Source organism: Motacilla alba, chromosome 1A (genome assembly GCF_015832195.1).
Source record: "Motacilla alba alba isolate MOTALB_02 chromosome 1A, Motacilla_alba_V1.0_pri, whole genome shotgun sequence".
Taxonomy (NCBI): Eukaryota; Metazoa; Chordata; class Aves; order Passeriformes; family Motacillidae; genus Motacilla; species Motacilla alba.
This window is the reverse complement of record NC_052031.1, coordinates 57037181-57055338: the sequence shown is the minus strand read 5'-3', so window position 1 is coordinate 57055338 and position 18158 is coordinate 57037181. Positions and strand designations below refer to the sequence as shown.

Here is an 18158-nt window from a genome sequence, read left to right as displayed (position 1 = left end):
AATCTAGCAGATCTTGAGACTGACTCACAATATGACCACAAGGATGTAAACCAGTATAACAGCATAAAAAAAAAAAAAAAGAAACAGGTGCACTTCTGAGTTTCATTGTGTCCTCAAACTTCCTACTGTTTTAGAAAAGAGAAATACACTAAAACAAACATATGCATGCCAAGCTGAATGTTTATATATCCTGAAACTTCTCTCTGAAATTTCTTAGCTGATGGTGAAGTTCAGGAGTTGTGTAAATCCCATCTGGTCCTAATTTCCAGTGAGGTAAGAACAGCTGTACCACTTGGCCATGGAAGCTGTTTATAAGAGTGTCAGCACTGCTGTTTGGTGCTGATGTATGTAGCAACAGCAGATTTTATTTGGTTAGGTTTGTTAGTATGCAGGCTGCCATCTCTCTAGCTGTTTGAATCAATACTTTGGGAGATGTTTCAGGCTTTTTGCTATAATTAACCACCCTCCTCCATCTGGGGATTGTGGGTTAACCAAGATTAATTTACCTGTTAGTTTTATCAGCATTCTTCCTTCATCAAAGTAGTTTTATAATCCATGTGAACTGTAAGTCTTATCTGGAAGTACTGATCAGCATTAAACTGCTGAATCTATCCTTTCTCTTAACAAAATAAACAATTGTTTATTGAACCCATAAGAATATGCCAGGATGTAGTTACCAAGAGATAATCACACCACTGGGATACCAAAGACACTCAGTTGCTGATCTGGCCTCATTATGCCCCATGATAGACATTCCCTGTCACACTTTTCCACAGGGGACAGGCAGGCATAGAGAGCTAAGGGAGAAAGGTTCTCACCTGAGTACCCCACATTAAGGAAATTGTATTTTCTGAAAGAGACTACTCTGACTACTCCTTCTACCCATAAAATTCTTGGAATAACACTCTGCATCAGTCTTAGATACTTTCTTGCTAGCTGCCAGTGGAGACTCAGATTCCAGCATTCAGTCTGAGCAGTCTCCCTCCTCCCAGCAGGACAGAAGTGCAAGGCACGTGTCAGTGTCCCTATGGCAAAGTTTTGCCCTCCACAGGCTCCACCAGGGGACTGAGAGACACACACACAGAATCCTCAGTTCACAACCTCAACCTTTATGTGATGTTTATTCAAACATTCCCAGAACTAAAGCAAGGTATCACAGACCCGAAAAGAAAGGAAGTAAGGGAACACTAGGTGCTTACAGGTGCTGAGTTTAGACCACTTGAAACCTCACTGAACTTTCTAAGCAGATGGAAAAAATGAGGAACTCCATAATGCCACTGCACTCTATTCCAGCTTCACCTTAAAGTCCTTTCACTGAGCCTGTTTCTCTTCCTCAGAGCTGTGTTTCTGGTGCTACACCACCAAAGCATCCTCCAGGGACAAGACAATAAAGATCACATTTTCCAAGGTCTGTGGTATCTACACATACCCAGAACACCTTTCCTAGAGAGAACCAAGTGAACAAGCCTTATCTGATTTCCCTTTCTCAAGCGGGGCTCCTATGTGAGCTCAATTTCAGCATTTCTTCCTAACCCTCTTGGTGTCTCATTTATGTCTGACATAACTCCAAGTACTCTTTCCAACTCTGATCTCCAGTCCCCATCCAGACAGTCCTGCATGGATGTAAGATTTGCCATTTTTCCTGTGGAGAACTATGGATACTTTTATAAGAGCAAGGCCTTTTTTCTACAAATCCTATTTCTGGAGTCATATGACTTTAAAAAGAAAAAAAGAAAAAAAGGCCCACAGGTTATGACAGTAACGTGAAAAAGAATTACTAGGAAGATTCAGGCAAAAATAAATTTGATATTTTTAAACTCTACTGTACGCCTTTTAACAGGCTTCATGTGACAACAGAAATTTGGGTTTAACAGAGGAGTGTTCTGGAATGTCATTTAAGTATTTGTGCGCTCTTTAATGTGGTTTGGGAAAAATTAAACACAGGCAAATGAGGCATATTCCCTAAAGACTTAGAGGTTCATCCAGCTCTGAATACCCAGTATCCATTCCATGGAAGCATGGATCTCATGGGATTTTTATCTGCTTAAAGCAAGCCACCTGCTTCACACATTGCAGATTATGCCCAACATCACACCTCCTACATCTGATTTAAGACCTCAAAGAGAGTACTGACTACCTAATGTTACTTTTTTGCCAGGTAAAAATACCTCTTGATGTTAAAGAAGAATTTAGCAGGGGAAAAAAAAAGATGGACAAGATTCTGAGATATTGCAACCTGGCACAGCTCTCAGGGAATTACCAGCAGATGATCCAACCAGCAGATTACGTATTACTGCTCTGATACAATAATCTCTCTGATCTGCCAGAGATAATATTGTGCATCTACTGAAGCACTGCTAATCCATACAGACCCACAGGTGTCTCATGGGAAAAAAAACACTCAAAATATCCCATTGAGAGGTGCCTCTGTTTCAAACACATTGTTTTGCCCCCTTTCCTGGAGTTTCCTTGCTATTTAGGCCATCCCTAAGAAAAAATTACACTTAAAAATGTAGTATAGCTAAAAAACTAATCCTGACACAGTTCTATTTTCTGTTTCCCCATTACCTTTTCAATTCATTAAACACATAAAGGAACATTTTCTTTCCTACTAGAGCTGTGCTTGAGGAAAGAAAGAAGGAAATACCACATGCTTAAGCTTCAACTCCAGATTCCTCCCTAATTTTGACACCACTAAAAGATGTGGTATCAGAACATCAGCTAAGATAGATCAGAGAAAGGGTAGGACCTATACTGTTGCAAGAATTTGGGATTCTTCCTTGAAGTGTTGGATTTGCCCCCACATGAAGCCACCAAAAATCTGCTTCCCCATCTAAAAGGCCACGTGTGTGTCACAGATATTTGCAGGCATCCTCTCTCTTCTCCATGGCTCCAGCTTTTTTTTCCTAATATGGCCTCCACAATGCTGTATAACCTCTACTTGGCTTTCTACTTCCCTGGGAGCTTCCTTACCCATCTTTCTTGGCACCAGGAAAGAGAACAAGGAAAATGCTGTGTCAGAAATCACAGCTCTTCATCTCTCCCCACCTCGTCTGATGAAAAGGAAAAAAGTGGGAATAAATACTGGTGGAAAAGCCTGCTCTATCTACTCTTATGGCACAAACCTCAATCACAGCAACACCTTGTGTTTTCTTAAAAGCTCATGCTGGAGATAAATGATTAAATGGTGACCTCAGTTCACACTGAAAAGCAAAATTTAAAAAATCCAAACAATGAAATCTAAAAAAAACCCAAAAAACAACAAGTCTTCATAGTCCTAGATTCAAGTTCTACATCCCATCAGAATATATCCTGAGAAAGTGGTATGACAAGGGCCAAAGAAACTAAAACATTAGTTCACCTACAAAATCTCAACATTCTTAGGTCAGTCTTGTGTAATGAAGAGTGGAATTACTTGTGATGATTGCAAACATGGGTTTAATTGTGCTCCTCTCCCTTAGTTGCAGGACACTGTCTGCTCCTCTTTTCTTCCAGCAAGTCACCCCAACTGCCAGCACACAATTTCAGGATTATTTTCAGGGTGCTGCTGCACACTGTGGCTTGCACCCAGAAAGGAAGGGAGCTCTGTGACCTAAGAATACAGTTCCTGAACGCATCAGGAGAGAATACTGAATACATTAATAACAGAAGTGTTCCTTTTCTGTTAGTTCCTAAAGCTCAGCCAGAATACTTCACATTCTCACTTCACCACTTTGCTTAACCATAACATGATTTTGCAGTTGTTCATGAAACTACCTATCAGTATTGAAACAATTCTGACAGCAAAGGCTTTAAACCTACCTCCATTGGCTCTTCTCCCCCTTTGGTTTGATTGTCGCCCACCTCTCCACTCTCATAATTGCTGCTCTTCTCAACCCACAATTCAGATTTTTCTACAGTCAGACGTAACTGGTCAAGATCAGCCTTGATTTGCTTGTAGTTATCTACATCTTGATTGGACACCAGCAACTGAACCTGGAAATGGAGAAAATTGTGAAGCTGTTACAGCAGTAGCACCAGCACTTATGGCCGGGTAATTTGCTTGACAGTTCCCATTCTAAGCCTCTTTCCAGGTGCCTTGTGCAACCTTTCTTGTGCAATTCAAACAGGGCACATGCAGGCTTTTAGCCCCCATTTATCAAAAACCTTTAGCAGAGCCGGAAGCTGTAGTTGCCCAAAACAGGATAGTTAAAACATTCAAAACATCCTTTCACCTTCTTGAATTCACTGCAAAACATTTTCAGCACAGGCAGATTTACAGGCTCTTGAGTTCTATGCAGATTCTCTGATGCACTGATCATGATCCTCATGGCATTATAAAATACAGTTACACACTATTAAAGCAATAGTTACAAATACCTACTGCTTTAGCACTGTACTTCAGAAGGGAAAAAAAAAAGGATGGTATGATAAGGGATCAGGATATCCAAAGAAAAGTCAGAATGGCCAACAATTTTAATGATCTCCTACACCACCATAATCAAATACTGAAAAATAACAGACTTTCACACTGTTAGGCCAGCACAGAAAAACTTCTCTGAATATAGCTGACAAACTGACTTTCAGGTTCATGGAATTTCTCACCATCTGAGTGGTTGCCATTTATTAAGAGTAATCTCATTTTTTTCCTTTTCCTGTACTGCTCAAAATACCTAGGTTTTTCACTGTTATATGTAGTTCTTGATTTAGCATGACCTATGCATTTTCTTTCTTTGTAATGCTCTCTGTTCTCCCAAGATTATTAATGAAGATAATATGCCAAAAAACTATCAGCAATCTTTACCGCAAATTAATAAACACACTTAAGAAATCATACTCATGTAAAAGATTAGGGTCACTGCCAACACTGATGTTGTTTTTAAAACCACATTACATCCAGGCAAATATTCACTATTTTAGAATATAAAGTTTTCATCATAATAATCTCTCTTGGCTTGGCAAAACCTTGTTATTTTACAGAATTTATGAATGCTGCTCATCTGCAGGCATTCTTATTCCACGTGGTCTACAGTCTTTTTTGTTTATTTCTCCATTAGCCTTTTCCATCCTTCACAAAAACACATTAAGCAACTCAGTCCTTGCTTACCTGGGAATAACAGCTATTTATGCAACTAACCAGCACAGCCTAGCTTTAAATACCTGGTGGGAGGCCATTATGCTGCACAACAAAGACATTAAACAAAAGCTTTTCAGGTCTTTATCATTCATCTGTTTGCACAGGAGAGAAACCTCCCTACCTTATATAACGATGAGACAACACGCTACCCAGCTCCTGCAATAAGCATCAGATGTTCTTATCAACATATGTTATAAAGGGTTACGTAACAGAGGCATCTCTGTCCTGCAGCCTCATGACATCAGATCTCCCCATCCTAATCCACGGACACATGGAGCCTGCACATGCACCGCTACCAGAGGGACAGAATAAAAGCTGAAAACAGGCTTGGCTCTATCCCTGCCTTCCTGCTATTCGGGCATAGCTGTATCAGGCAGGGGAGCCCCGTGCAAAGACACCTGAATTGGAATTAGAAGCATCAGGTGAATAACAAAATAACAATACTGAGCCTAAGTGGCCCTGAAGACTAAGAAGTCTCACTGCTGACGTGGGGACACTGCTTGCCGAACATGAGGCACTGGCTCTGTCCCTGAGGGATCTCTGTGAGAGCCTCACCACGGACCTACATTTTCCCTAATGGATGCAGTGCCAGAAATAACAATTTCTGGGGGACACAGAACTATAACACATACCAGCACATGTGGCCAAAGAAGTCTGCTGATACTTGACCTCTGAGGAAATAACACTGTCATGCAACAAACAGCAATTTAAGTAGCAGAACAGCCTCTGGGAAGCCCCCCTGCATTCAGTTTCCTGGGATAACACTCAGCCCATCCATACCTGTTTGAATGCTTGCAGAACTTCTGCTCTCTGGCTGAAGTGCTTGAAGAGCAGGTGCAGAGCCCCTGAGAGCAACGGGGGGTAGTCATGCATGATAAGGTGAATGAGGACCCGCAAAAAAGTTCTGCCCCCTTCATCATCAAGCTGAACTGCATTCTTCTCCTTTCTGCAACAGAAATAGGGAGAAAGGATCAAATAAAGTAAAGTAAATAAGAAAAAATAAAAGCTTTTGCCTCTATACACAATCTTCACTCGACAGAGCTCTTAAATTCAAATTAATCATGCTGCAGGAAGGAAACTATAAATATGACTTTAACATATTTTACAAGGACTTCTACAGTTATTGCAGCAATTTTATAGCATAATGGACACTATGGAGCACAAGTAAGTATCTATGAAATGTGTCAAACATTGTGATTAAAATCTATATTGTAAAAGCATTCATTTATGTCATGGATAAGCTGAGCCAGGTTCATCCCCAATCCAAGATAAATGATATAAACTGCATTTCCTCAGACATTAATATGACCCTTTCCTTTTCACTCCTTCCCTTTTCAGCTGCTATTAAAATTTCATTTAGGAAAAAATAAGATCAAAATTAGCAAGAATTGACAAAAGCATCACATTTCTGGAATCATATTCATAATGTGGAACAGCAGAAAGCAGATTTACACTTAACATTTCAAAGCAGAAATGTTTCCAAGAAACCATTCGGTCTCTCTGTTCATTTTAAAGATGCAGATGCCAAGGGCTGTGTGTTGGGAGCTCAGAAGAGGCTTGGAGGCTTGTGGATTGCTTGTGCTGGTAAAGACTGAGAATGCATGAGGGACTGAGAGAGGAAAGATCACAGTGCCCACATTGCAGATCCTTCTCCTTAGCTCCAAGAAAAACTTTAAAGTCTATGGCCTTGTCTAAATGGAATTAATTTTTACTGGTATAATTATAATTATAGCCGTAAAATTAAACCAATATAGTGATAATGGTAATAACTCTCCAGTGTGACTGTTTCCCATGGGTTACTTTTTTCTGTTCACAGCGTAGCTGAAATCCCTCACAAAACTCTGCAAGCATAAATTGTGATCTACAGGCCTCTGGTGGACCAGGAGATCATGGCAAGTGGTCCGCTCCTGATCTGAGGAGGCACAGGAGAGATAACTGTTGCCATGATTTTCCCAAGGAGTTTGAACACCAAGTGCAATGACAACAGGTCATATAATCTATGAGAAACCCTGAGGGCCAACAGCAAGCTGCTGATCCAGGAAATTTGGAGCAGTAGCCATAAGACACACCAGGAGAAAGAGTGGCTTTTCAGCACCCATGTGAGGCATTATAAGATAAATAGAAAATGAGTGTGGTTCAGCCCAATACACCTGTACATGATTCCCCAGCTGCCTTTGGGAACACGACAAAAACTTTCTACCAACTCTCTCTCAACTAAGAGGGTGCTCGTAGCCAATCCCACAGCCATCCAGGCCAGCTGGGCTGTTTGCTTGATTGAAATCCAGGTCTTTGCTGGCACATTTCTGTTCAAGTATGTCTTATGCAATTAACAAGCAGGCAAAGGAAGTGAAAGGGCTATAAAAATAAGCACAGAATAAACAGAGGTTGGCCATGATAAATATTGACATGAACAAAAAGATATTTATATATACATAGAGGTAAAACTTCAGAGAGGATGTACCTGCCAGCAAACATGGTTTCAGCCTGAGCCGCAATTTCATCTATGTCAGGAACAATTGCTGGGAAAAAAATGAGAAGAAAAGAATTGAAAAAAAAAAAAGAAAAGAAAAAAAGAAAAGAAAAGAAAAGCCAATGATCATCATTTAATCTGCACAGCAAAATGGAATTCTGTTCCTCTTTAAAGCAGATGGTATCAAGAAAAGGCCTAACTAGTCATTCCCCAACTACGCAAAATTTGCTTTCTGCAAGAGTAGCAGAGAACAAACAGTATATGGGGCGGAGGTAAATTGTGTACTACTATTCCTGAGGAAGAGAATTGTAGTGATGAACCAAAGCCACATGGTGCTAGGAGCTGTACTAGCCACCAGCAGTAACTCACAAATGATGCAGACTGTCAAACTTTTACATTCTTTCTTACATTTTTCTTTTTTCTTGAGCCAACCCCAACAAGGCATATATATGAACTTTAGAATATTTACCATAAATCCAGTTATTTGCCGCACCATCATTTTGCTTTGCAATGGCTTTAATATAACTTATTACTTAAGACTTCAGTACCCCTGTATTATACATATGCCCACCTCCCCAACTAGAGCAATTCTCCCCTACTTGCAGGTATTCACACAGACCTTTTGAGCACTTCTGTGTGCATGGGAAGGCTCCCAGGAAAGCCAAATGATTCCTGTACCATGTTCACATCATTTAAACCTGTCCTCATCCATCCCCAACCATTATCCACTCACCACCATGCAGTATTTTGGGAAGAGCACCGATAAAAGAAAAAAAAAAATCATAGCGGGGGAAAAAGGAATCACTTTTTTTGTTAGAGGAGGAGGAAGACAGGCCAGCAAAAAAAAAAAAAATTGTGGAATTCCTTAAAAATTTTAATTTTTCACAAGCTTTTCAACTTGCAGTAGCCTGTGTGTTTCTGCTGCAGTTGAGCTCAGTGTTTGCAGCTGCCTACCCAGAATTACTTTGCATTGAAAGAAAATAGCAAGGTTTACCTGAGGCAGTCCCTGGTGTGTCAGGTGGGGATGATGTAGAGCAGTCAACATTTTCAGTGTTTTCCCCAAACTCTCTCTTATAGATAGACAGCATGTAGGATATTCTGTAGTCCAGTCTAACACTGAGAATAAACTACAAGGGGAAAAAAAAAGTGAAGTAAATTAAGTTTACTATGAAAAAACAATCCGTTACATTCACCAGTTTTCCGTGATTCCTTTCTTTACCCTGCCTATCCTAAGACATGTTGAACTCTGCCCTATGGATTGCTTGAGTACCACTGGGTGTGTGCAGGGGCTCCAACACGCTGCCTTGTCTTCACTGCCTGCAAGCCAGATCAGAACCTTCAAACCCACGCTGACATCAATTATTTCATATTTCAGCTGGACTTCCAACGCCCCACAGAGTGGAATAGAGAGCAAGCACAACAGGCTCAAGGCTCACCCTCTCAGATATCTGAAAAATTCCTTTTTGTTCCTCAACTGTGAAACTGGAAACTCATACAGAAAAAATCCTAATTCAGATCTGGAAATGCTGCTTTTATATTGGAATAGTGAGGAAAATAACTAGGCTGGAAGCATTAGTATCATATTAAGGGCTGACACTTATACACACATGGATGCTTCTTACCCACAGGAAATGCAAACATGTAATCAAACACCTTTAAGATTATTTAACATATTTTACAATCAGTGGGGATGAAAGACATATGCTAAGTTTCCAAGGCTGAAATGACAGGTGATTTGAAAGGTGAGTTAGCAAATAGTGGCAACCTGTTTCTTTGATCTACAGCTAAAGCCAAATATGCTTCCCAGACCCACTGTAATAGGATTTCTCTATTTTGCTTCCATTAAGTTGCCCCAGAATTGTAGAGGCAAGATTTAAAAATAAATATTTCCCAAGTCCATGCATAGTCAATTAAGTCTATCAGACCATCTGTTTAATTCTGGCTGAGGGCAGAATAGAAATCATAAGTTAAACAGTCTTTACTTAAAGCAACAGGAAGATATGTTGAGAATTACTATAAACTGAAATATTTCTGAGAATAGAATAGCTTTAATCACCATTGTACTTGCTTTGCATGTTAGTACAATAAATCTAAAATACTCTTACTCACTGTTGAGGCTAATAACACAGTAATGAAAGGTAACATGATTTAAAGTAATCCTTCTTTGTTGCATTTTAAATGAAACTGAATTATTTTGTATTTCTTGTGGGCTAGGATCATATATATATACATTTACCGGGATTCACCCTGCATATGACAACTCACTTATCTGAAGTAATTTGACCATGTGGCCAATCCTTAATTACCAAACTAGAGATTAAGTAAGAAATTAGGATTAAGCGCTCTTCAATCCTCAATGCTCTTGCAATGAATGTGCTGTGAAAAAGGAAAGGATGAGACAACATGTGATTCCCTCAGGGAATGCACAGGACAAGGTCCTAGAATCATCCTCCTAGGCATCGACCAGTCAAGCAGGACAGTATGGAGAGAAATTCAGTCATACAAACAAGGAAAATGAAAAGCAATACGTGATTTGTGTTATTTAGGTCATTCAATTTCGTTATACTCTTTCACTGTAAGTTTTAAAGTAAAGGAGGTCTAGAAACAAAGAATGCAGTATTGAGTAAATTCTAGCAATTGATAGCCTTTCAGATGACAAGTAATTAGAGTCATCTAAATAATTTATGAGCAGTCAGAACAAATGGAATCCTTCAAAAGTGACATTGGTACCAACAAATCCAGAGAATTTATAGAAAACACAGAAACATTCCTTCAGGGCCCAAGCACTGCAGAAAGCAGGATTCGATACACAGAGCAAGCGTGTGCCATTTCACTTATTACCAGCACCACGTGAAAACTGCATCTCAGGAGGCAGAATGGTGTCACCTGGCTTGTCACATCAGCTGGGAGAAAATCACAGCAGCCCACAGACTGTTCTCAGCCCAACAGTGGAAATCTGAAATGCATTAATTGCACCAAAAGTGCGCAGCCTTGCACAACTTCCGTAGGGCCAGGGCCAATTCTGCCCTTTATCCAGCTACTGCAACAGAGGGGTCAAATGCTTAAATCAAGCAACCACCCCAGTGTTAAGTGTGTGAAAGAAACTGGAAACACTGTGTTCAGGAAACATTAGTGAGGCAGGTTGTCATTGCACAGTTACAGTGAGAAAGTTTCTGCAGCATCCTGTTCCTTCAAAAGTGGAGCTGGTACAACAGGGTGAGGATGACAGCTGTGCAACTGTTCACTCAGAGGACTATCCTTCCTCACATCAAGGAGTTATTTCTACAGTGAGAAGCCCAGTGAATAGTAAGAATGTGGGTAACAAAACTGGCCACTGTGTGAGTAAAGAACTGTGAAATTACTGCTGTGTAATATACCACCCCTCATTATTACCTGCAAAATCTCAATGATTTTCAATTTGGTGTCCATTACAATCACATCTTCACTGTCTGCAGTACTGGCTTGCTTGCTTGGGTGAATGCTTGGCTGTATGTCAGGGGTACTGATGGGAAATACAGACCCTCTGCTCAGCACCATTTGGGTCATCATCTCTCCTACCCCATGGATGGTCCTCATGACGTTGTTCCCTATACATTAAACAAAAACAGACACATTTCCTAGGACTAAAGCATATTTACAATGCTTATATCACACATACACCCATGCTGTCAAGCCTCTTTCCGGTCTCAAAAGGCATATTGAAAAAAAAGCCCTCAGCTCCTGAGTTCATTCAAATTACCCAATTAGGCAAAAATTTTCTAGGCTGATGTTCCAAGTTATCATTTCTTACAGGTCAACAGATGGTAAATATGCCAAAATATTTCCAGAGTTCCGTTAACAGGCTCAACAAATGATAAAAAGTAGAACTAAAGAAATCTTACCCATTCCTTTACCTGAAGGTCTATTATCCACATCCAAGATATTTTCTTAAAGAGATTTAACTTGATTTTATGAATATTTGCAAACTGAGTGTTGCATATCCAGTATTATAGAACATCCCTAGGCAAGCAATTCCAGTACTTGACTATGCTTATTATTAGAAAACTTTTATTGGTATTTTATTAACACCATCTATTGCTGCAATTTGGAGACAAGTGAGAGGAGTTTTAGATGTCACATTGAAGGAGAGTAAAGAGATGAGGTTGTGCTAGTCTGATCAATCTCTTTGTGTGGTTCAAATGACGGGACACAAGCCAAATCCAACTGACACAACCAGCCAACCATCCCCCTTCAAAAAAAAAGTCCCAGAAGAGTGCCAGGCTTGAAGGCTGTCCTGAAGATCAAACTGGTATCTGTAATCACAGTGTCTTTTGTAAGTTATTCATGAAGGAAAAAGTTATTTTACACTTACGTGGTAAAACCTTTATCCAGGTTGCAATGGTACGTTGCAAAATCTACCAAGAAATACCATCTGTTCTCACAGATTATACTGGTCTTTATAGTGAATTTTGATGCGAAAAGCATCTCAGTGAATCAGTGGCTTCCTTGCAAAGGTGGAACAAGAAAGTGTGAGAATATCGCGCTACGTACCTACATAAATCAGTTTCCTTTCTTGCAAAACACAAATAGGAAAGAATGGAGGAAAGGAAAGGAATGACAGCATCTCTTCACAGGAAGAGTGCCAGGACCTAGGCTAAGCTACAGGCAAAGAAAAGACTGAAGGAAATGTAGCTTTGCTGAGAGAAGCCTGAACAGTTCTTGTCTGTCCTTTAGTACCCTTTAATCACCATGCCACAGCCAAGCTTTACTCACACTGAAGAAACCCTCTTCCCAGATAAACTACTGTAAAAGCCAAGGCTGGATTTTATTTTGTTGGCAAAATCCTCCTCTTACTCCCTTCTTTCTTCAATCCATATAGCTCAACTACAATGTGTATGGAAAGAGAATGCCTTTAGCCCTGACTTTAAAAGGGAAACACACAAAGAAGGTGCTTTTTCAAAGCGAATGAGGCAGATTAATGTCAGGTTTGAGGTCCCATTCAGCATCTGGTCTGGTGTGCAATCACTCTGAATCAGTCTTTTAAAAACAATACTTCAAATTCCTACAAAAGAGGAGGGGGAAATGTACTTGTGATTTTGCGTTTTGTTAGGGAAAAAACCTAGAAGTCAAACTACATGTTGGATCCTCACATTAGGCAGGCACAAAGTTCTAACTGCTGACACAGGCATAAAGCAAATAAATTCATCACAAATACTCCCCATGACACAAAATGAAAATGGTGTTTTCCTTTCAAATCAAGTAAAACAGTGTGGGAATAACATGGGATGGATATCTGTCGCCCACTTCCAACTCCTTTCTCCCAATGTGCTAAGCAAGTACTTTTATTGACCACCACTCAGTGCACCTGTGCAAAGCTACAGTACTACATGAAGGACCTTTAAATCTTAAAGTACCTTCAGTTAAACCAACATTTTGTGTCTTCATCTACTCAGAGTAAAGCTAACAAAAAAGTGAGTGTCTTTTGGACAAGATATCAGACAACATCTTGGATGGACCTCAGTTCCTGGAGAAAGAAAGCTGGGCTTGTGCCCAGAATATATCTGGTTTATTTCTCAGCTATTACTGGGGTGCTGCACAGGCATGACAGGGAATGGGATTCAGCTCCTTCTGTGAAAAAGGAATTAGTCACCGTCTCTGCATTTCAGGACGACCTCCATAAATGAGTAGATCACTTTTTCCACCTCTAGGAAGGACAGTGAGAGGCCTACAAGAGCGAAGACTCTGAGGCACTCAGTTAATGTGACACTGGGGCCTAGAAAAGCATCTAGGAAATAAGAATAAATGAGGTGACTGCTGTCCTTTCCTGTTACCCACAAAACACCAGTAGTCAAAGGTGGCACAAACCAATGAGAGGCAGCTATGAAGCTGCTTCCCAATGGCATCAGTAACAAGGATAAACCCTCTGTCCACAGCATTCCTTCACTATTGACCTTAATGCAAGTGATCTCAAAAGACAGAGGTGGGAAAGCAAAGGAGGATTAAGGTGGTACTTATTATCCTTGCCATTTCAAACAGCATTTCATTAATTCATAGGAAAGGATTTTAGTAAGAGAAAAGTCTATTTAATCCAGTTCAGTATTTACAGCTAAAATGGGTAGTGATTCAATACTGCATTATTTCTGTCAATAACAGCAGGGAGACAAGGTGTCATCTTGGAAAACATTTTAACCAATTGCCTGATCTGACTATAATTTTCAGTTAATTCAGAGCAGGCTTGAAGAGAACATTCCCAGAGTTAAAATGCTGCAGCAACTGGAGCAATTCAGCATTTCTTTTCAGGAAAGGTATCTCAACAACCATGATTTGCAGGGTGCTGATGAAATGCAACCCTCTCCAAGGAGCAGACAGCAGTTGAGCAGCACATTCATGGATGGCAGTGAAGCAGATGATGTGTCTCAACACAGAGAGGACCTGCTCTGCTTTGTGAAAGAAGCCATGGAGATCTTCCATGTACATAAGGAGTGGGAAGCAGCTTCTCCTCCAAAAGATCCCCAGTAATCATCCCTGGTGATACTCAGTGTTTTCTGTCCAGCCCTGGAAGCCTGGACCATGGTAAGCGTGGATTTAAATCTGCCAGTCACAAGCACGAGGGGCCAGCAGCAGTCTTGGTTGAACACAGTTATCCCAGCAGGGAAGGGTGTGCTTCCCTGAGGTAAGACACATAGGAAGGTTACTGCAGCTTAAAAAGGGACTGACTCTCCGTCAGCTAAGCCTACAACAATGCAAGACAAAATACATTAGCTCGATAAAAGAGATTTAAGTTCTTAGTACATGTGCACACAATGACTAAAATAAGGGAGCTCTGATCTTAGTCACATCTCCAAAGTGCTTCCTGAATACCAATGACCAAGGAAAAATTAACTTACTGCCTCAGCTAGTTAACTGAGATAAATCAGGAGAGAGAGCAAGTAGATGTGAACCCTGATTACTTTTATGCGCACTTTGCTAGAGATAAGTGAAGAGAAGCTGAGCTGTGCCTCCACATGGTACTGCCACCCTTAACCTGCTGACCTCATCTTTGGCTGTTTTCTTTGAGGTCAAGGTACTAACATTTATATATGGCTGTGAAGTGTGGCAGGGAGAGAACAGTCCTTGCAACATTGTGAGGTGCTAATGTGTGCAACCAACCACTTCTCCCAGCAGCAAACTGCGGCACAAGTGCTCAGAGCCATGACTGACCAACAGAGGAAAAGAACACAAGGAAATCTCCTTGAATCGTTTTCCAATTTTCTCTTCTTCCCTGTTCCTCCCTCTGCCAAGACAAGTCAGATGCCAAAAGCCTTACATAAGCAGTGGATCCATTAGAAATGTCTCCTATTTAATGTACAGTCTCAACAAGATTAGTCGATGGAAGAGTGAATTCACTATGCACAAGGGGTAATTTAAAGGAGCTGCAGATTGACAGACACTGAAAGAAGAGGAAAGAAGAGAATGCTTGTCATGTTTTGAATAGACAACTGTGCATCTCCTTTTCATTACTTTTTATTACAGTGATCACAACTTCCTAATGAGTATCAGTTTCTGTCACAAAACTGTAGCACATAATCTCATACAATTTGGCACAATTGACAACACAGCGGCCTCCCTGAGAAGAAAGGCTTTTCAGAGGAGTCAATTATGGGAAAAAATAACAACCACCCAAGTAATCGAAACAGTGGATAATTTGACACTTCATTTTCTACATAAACATATTTTCTTGATAAGTCATTTACTGGTTGCAAAAATTCTAAAAGCAGAATATAAAAGTGAACAACAATCTGCTATGCAATACAGTATTGATGATAAGTGACAAAATACCATATTCAGTAAGAAAAACAACTGTCGAAAGCAGCTGGCAATTCGTGCCTTTTCTTTCAATTGTTCCCGCCCATTGTGGTGGAGCATCCTCAGTTTGCACTCCAGGACCCACAGAATTTTGGATATTTCACACACAGTGCAGAGAATTGTGCAGAACCTGAGGGTGGAACAGTCAGTGGAAGCCTCAAAGGCTGGCAGATCCCCTTGGAGCAAGAGTCCTCTGAGTCCCCAGAGTTCTCTGAGCCACAGAAATGTCCAAGATGCCAGGGAACTAACATGCAGCCTTGTTTATTTAAAAATTACCTATAGGCACCTGATCTGGTCCCTAGTTGCCATGAGGGGAAAGAGTCTGCTCTTACTATCATTGCTGTTCAGTCTTCCTCAGAAGAAAGAAAAATGAAAGATGGATTCCTAGGACTCAGTTTTGAAAACTGCTCAGCTATTTTTAGCTTGAACAGTTTCCCACAGTGCTCATCTCCCTACACAGCAATTTTAAAAGTGACCATATTTTCAAAAGGATTTTAACACCCAGCATCTTTCATTAGGGACTGGACCAGTTGGATGCTCAATGCTTCTGGAAACTAAGTACCTAAAAGGGAGCTGCCACATGGAATCATAGACTGGTTTGGGTTGGAAGGGACCTCAAAGACCAGCCAGTTCCAACCCCTTTGCTATGGGCAGGGACACCTGCCACCAGGTTTCTCAGAGCCCCATCCAGCTTTGCCTTGGAAAATTCCAGGGATGAGGCAGCCACAGCTTCTCTGTGCAACCTGTGCCAGGGCCTCACCACTCTCATAGGGGAGAATTTCTTCCTAATATCCCATCTAAAATTCCTCGCTGTCAGTGTGAAGCCATTCTCCTTGTCCTGTCTCTTCATGCCCTTGGAGTAAAAATAGTCTCTCTCCATCTTTCTTGTAGGTTCCCTTCAGGTACTGAAAGGTCTGATCAGATCTTCAGGAGATCTGTTAATGAGCAGAAAAGACAAATGTATGTGTATCCACTACCTCAACAACCTTCCTTAACCTGTCCATAAAAATCAAGTATATTATTCAATCTTGCTTACAGAAAAAAGTGGAGGGAGGAAGAAGAAATCAAAGGCTTTACAAAAATATGACAATTCTCACATGGTCTACGCAGTTATTAAGTTATAGCAACAACTCTCTGATGTCATCAAACCCAAGCATGCTTTTGATTAGGACACTGACACTTCAGTCAAAGCCAGCACACAGGATCTTGTCTCAACCCATGTGTCAGTGCAGGTGCGTTCAACCAGGTTTTAAGACAGTATTCACAACAGCAAAACTCCAAATATTCTTGGCTTTGGGGATTTCAGTGAGATTTAAACTATTGCTCCACCAAAAGCTTCCCAAAGAAAGTTTTGGTGCAGTCTTAAAGCACATAACACCTCCAGTCCTTGGGTATCCTCCATCAGGGAACCACGTGTGCAGCAATGTCTAAATACCAAGGGCAAGATGAAGAATCCAGTGGCAGCTTTAGCTCTACATTTCTTTGCTGATTTGGCTACATTGCTTCATGCAATTTAATTTTTCTGCATGAAAAGTTACAGCCTTTTTAAGGACATATAATAACAACACTTCACTACCTAAAGGAACACATTTTATTTCAAACTCTTTAGAGTTGTATATTATTTGCCAGAAGCATTAAAGCCTTACAGCTCTGCTTGTGAAAGAGGTAGTGATTTTTACAGGTTTTCTACAGAATTTGTTCATAAAGACTTCAGAACCTACCATAAACAGGCCAAGAATCACACTTTATGTCTTCATTAAACCATTTTTCATTGCTCAGTAACTAGCTGACCACAGGTAAGGCTTACAGAAAACCTAATGCCTGGCATTAAGGACACATGGTGAGGTATCACTTCCATATTTTATAGTCCTCAGAAGTAGTGAGACAAAACAAGGGAAAAACTTACAATGTGCCATGGACGTACATTTGCTCCCCAGCCCTGAGTGAATGTGGCCACTCCAGCCTCCACCACATACGTACACAAACATAGCCACAAACCTTCCCTTTTTATATACAAACTCTCAGCTGCCCATGGTGAAACTCCACCAAACTTCACCTTCTTCTGACATTCTGCATGTTCTGGGCTTTTTTCCTATCCCCAAAACCATTGAGCTGTGTCAAACATGGCTTTCATGCCACAGACATTGTTCCAAGGAAAAAAAATACATACATCAGCATGCTGGCCTTGAGGGTAAAAAGCACCATGGGAATCAAGCCTCCTAGCTGAGTTACATCTGTAAGACAGATATTGATTCCTAGGAGAGCAATGGTGCCTGGAATCCCATTAATGCACAGGTCTTATAATGAGGGAAAGAGTAAGGAGGAAAAAGAAATGGTTCATGCCACAGAATTAAGCTCTCAGTCTGACCTCCCCTTTGGTCTGGCAATACTCTGCACTGAACAGCAGTTTCTTTTCTGTAGCTATCTGTGACTAACACAGTTAACTCTCCTTTCTCCTCTTAGAACCTTTCTTTTCTTGTAAACTGCTGGTATAAATTATTGCTCCAGTCTGCCAGGCAGCCACTGCCTCATTAGCCCTGCTAATCAAAGTATGCCTCAAAGAAGATACTGCAAATTGTTAACTAGACAAAAGTGCAGGTAACAGATGCAGACGCAGGGCTGAGAAACAGTAGAGTAATTTTGAATAGTCTTGGATGAAATGTGGTCCTTGGACACAGAGGTCCCATAGGAACCACAGAAAAGGCAGGTGCAGCCTTGTTGTCAACCCTCAGTAGCCTCACTGGTGCT

General features: G+C 40.7%; 1 protein-coding gene across 8 annotated transcripts in view; it reads right to left on the bottom strand.

The window, feature by feature from the left end:
* The window catches only part of ITPR2 (inositol 1,4,5-trisphosphate receptor type 2), a 243926-nt gene that overhangs the window by 140963 nt on the left and 84805 nt on the right, over nt 1-18158 (bottom strand). For 7 of the 8 annotated variants that reach the window (XM_038154646.1, XM_038154648.1, XM_038154649.1 and 4 more), the window contains 5 exons: nt 10980-11173; nt 8581-8713; nt 7578-7635; nt 5897-6062; nt 3802-3975 (listed from right to left, as the gene is read on the bottom strand). In XM_038154646.1, the coding sequence (XP_038010574.1) occupies nt 3802-3975; nt 5897-6062; nt 7578-7635; nt 8581-8713; nt 10980-11173 (725 nt within the window). The remainder of the gene's footprint in view (nt 1-3801; nt 3976-5896; nt 6063-7577; nt 7636-8580; nt 8714-10979; nt 11174-18158) is intronic. The other variant, XM_038154647.1, reaches the window with a different exon arrangement.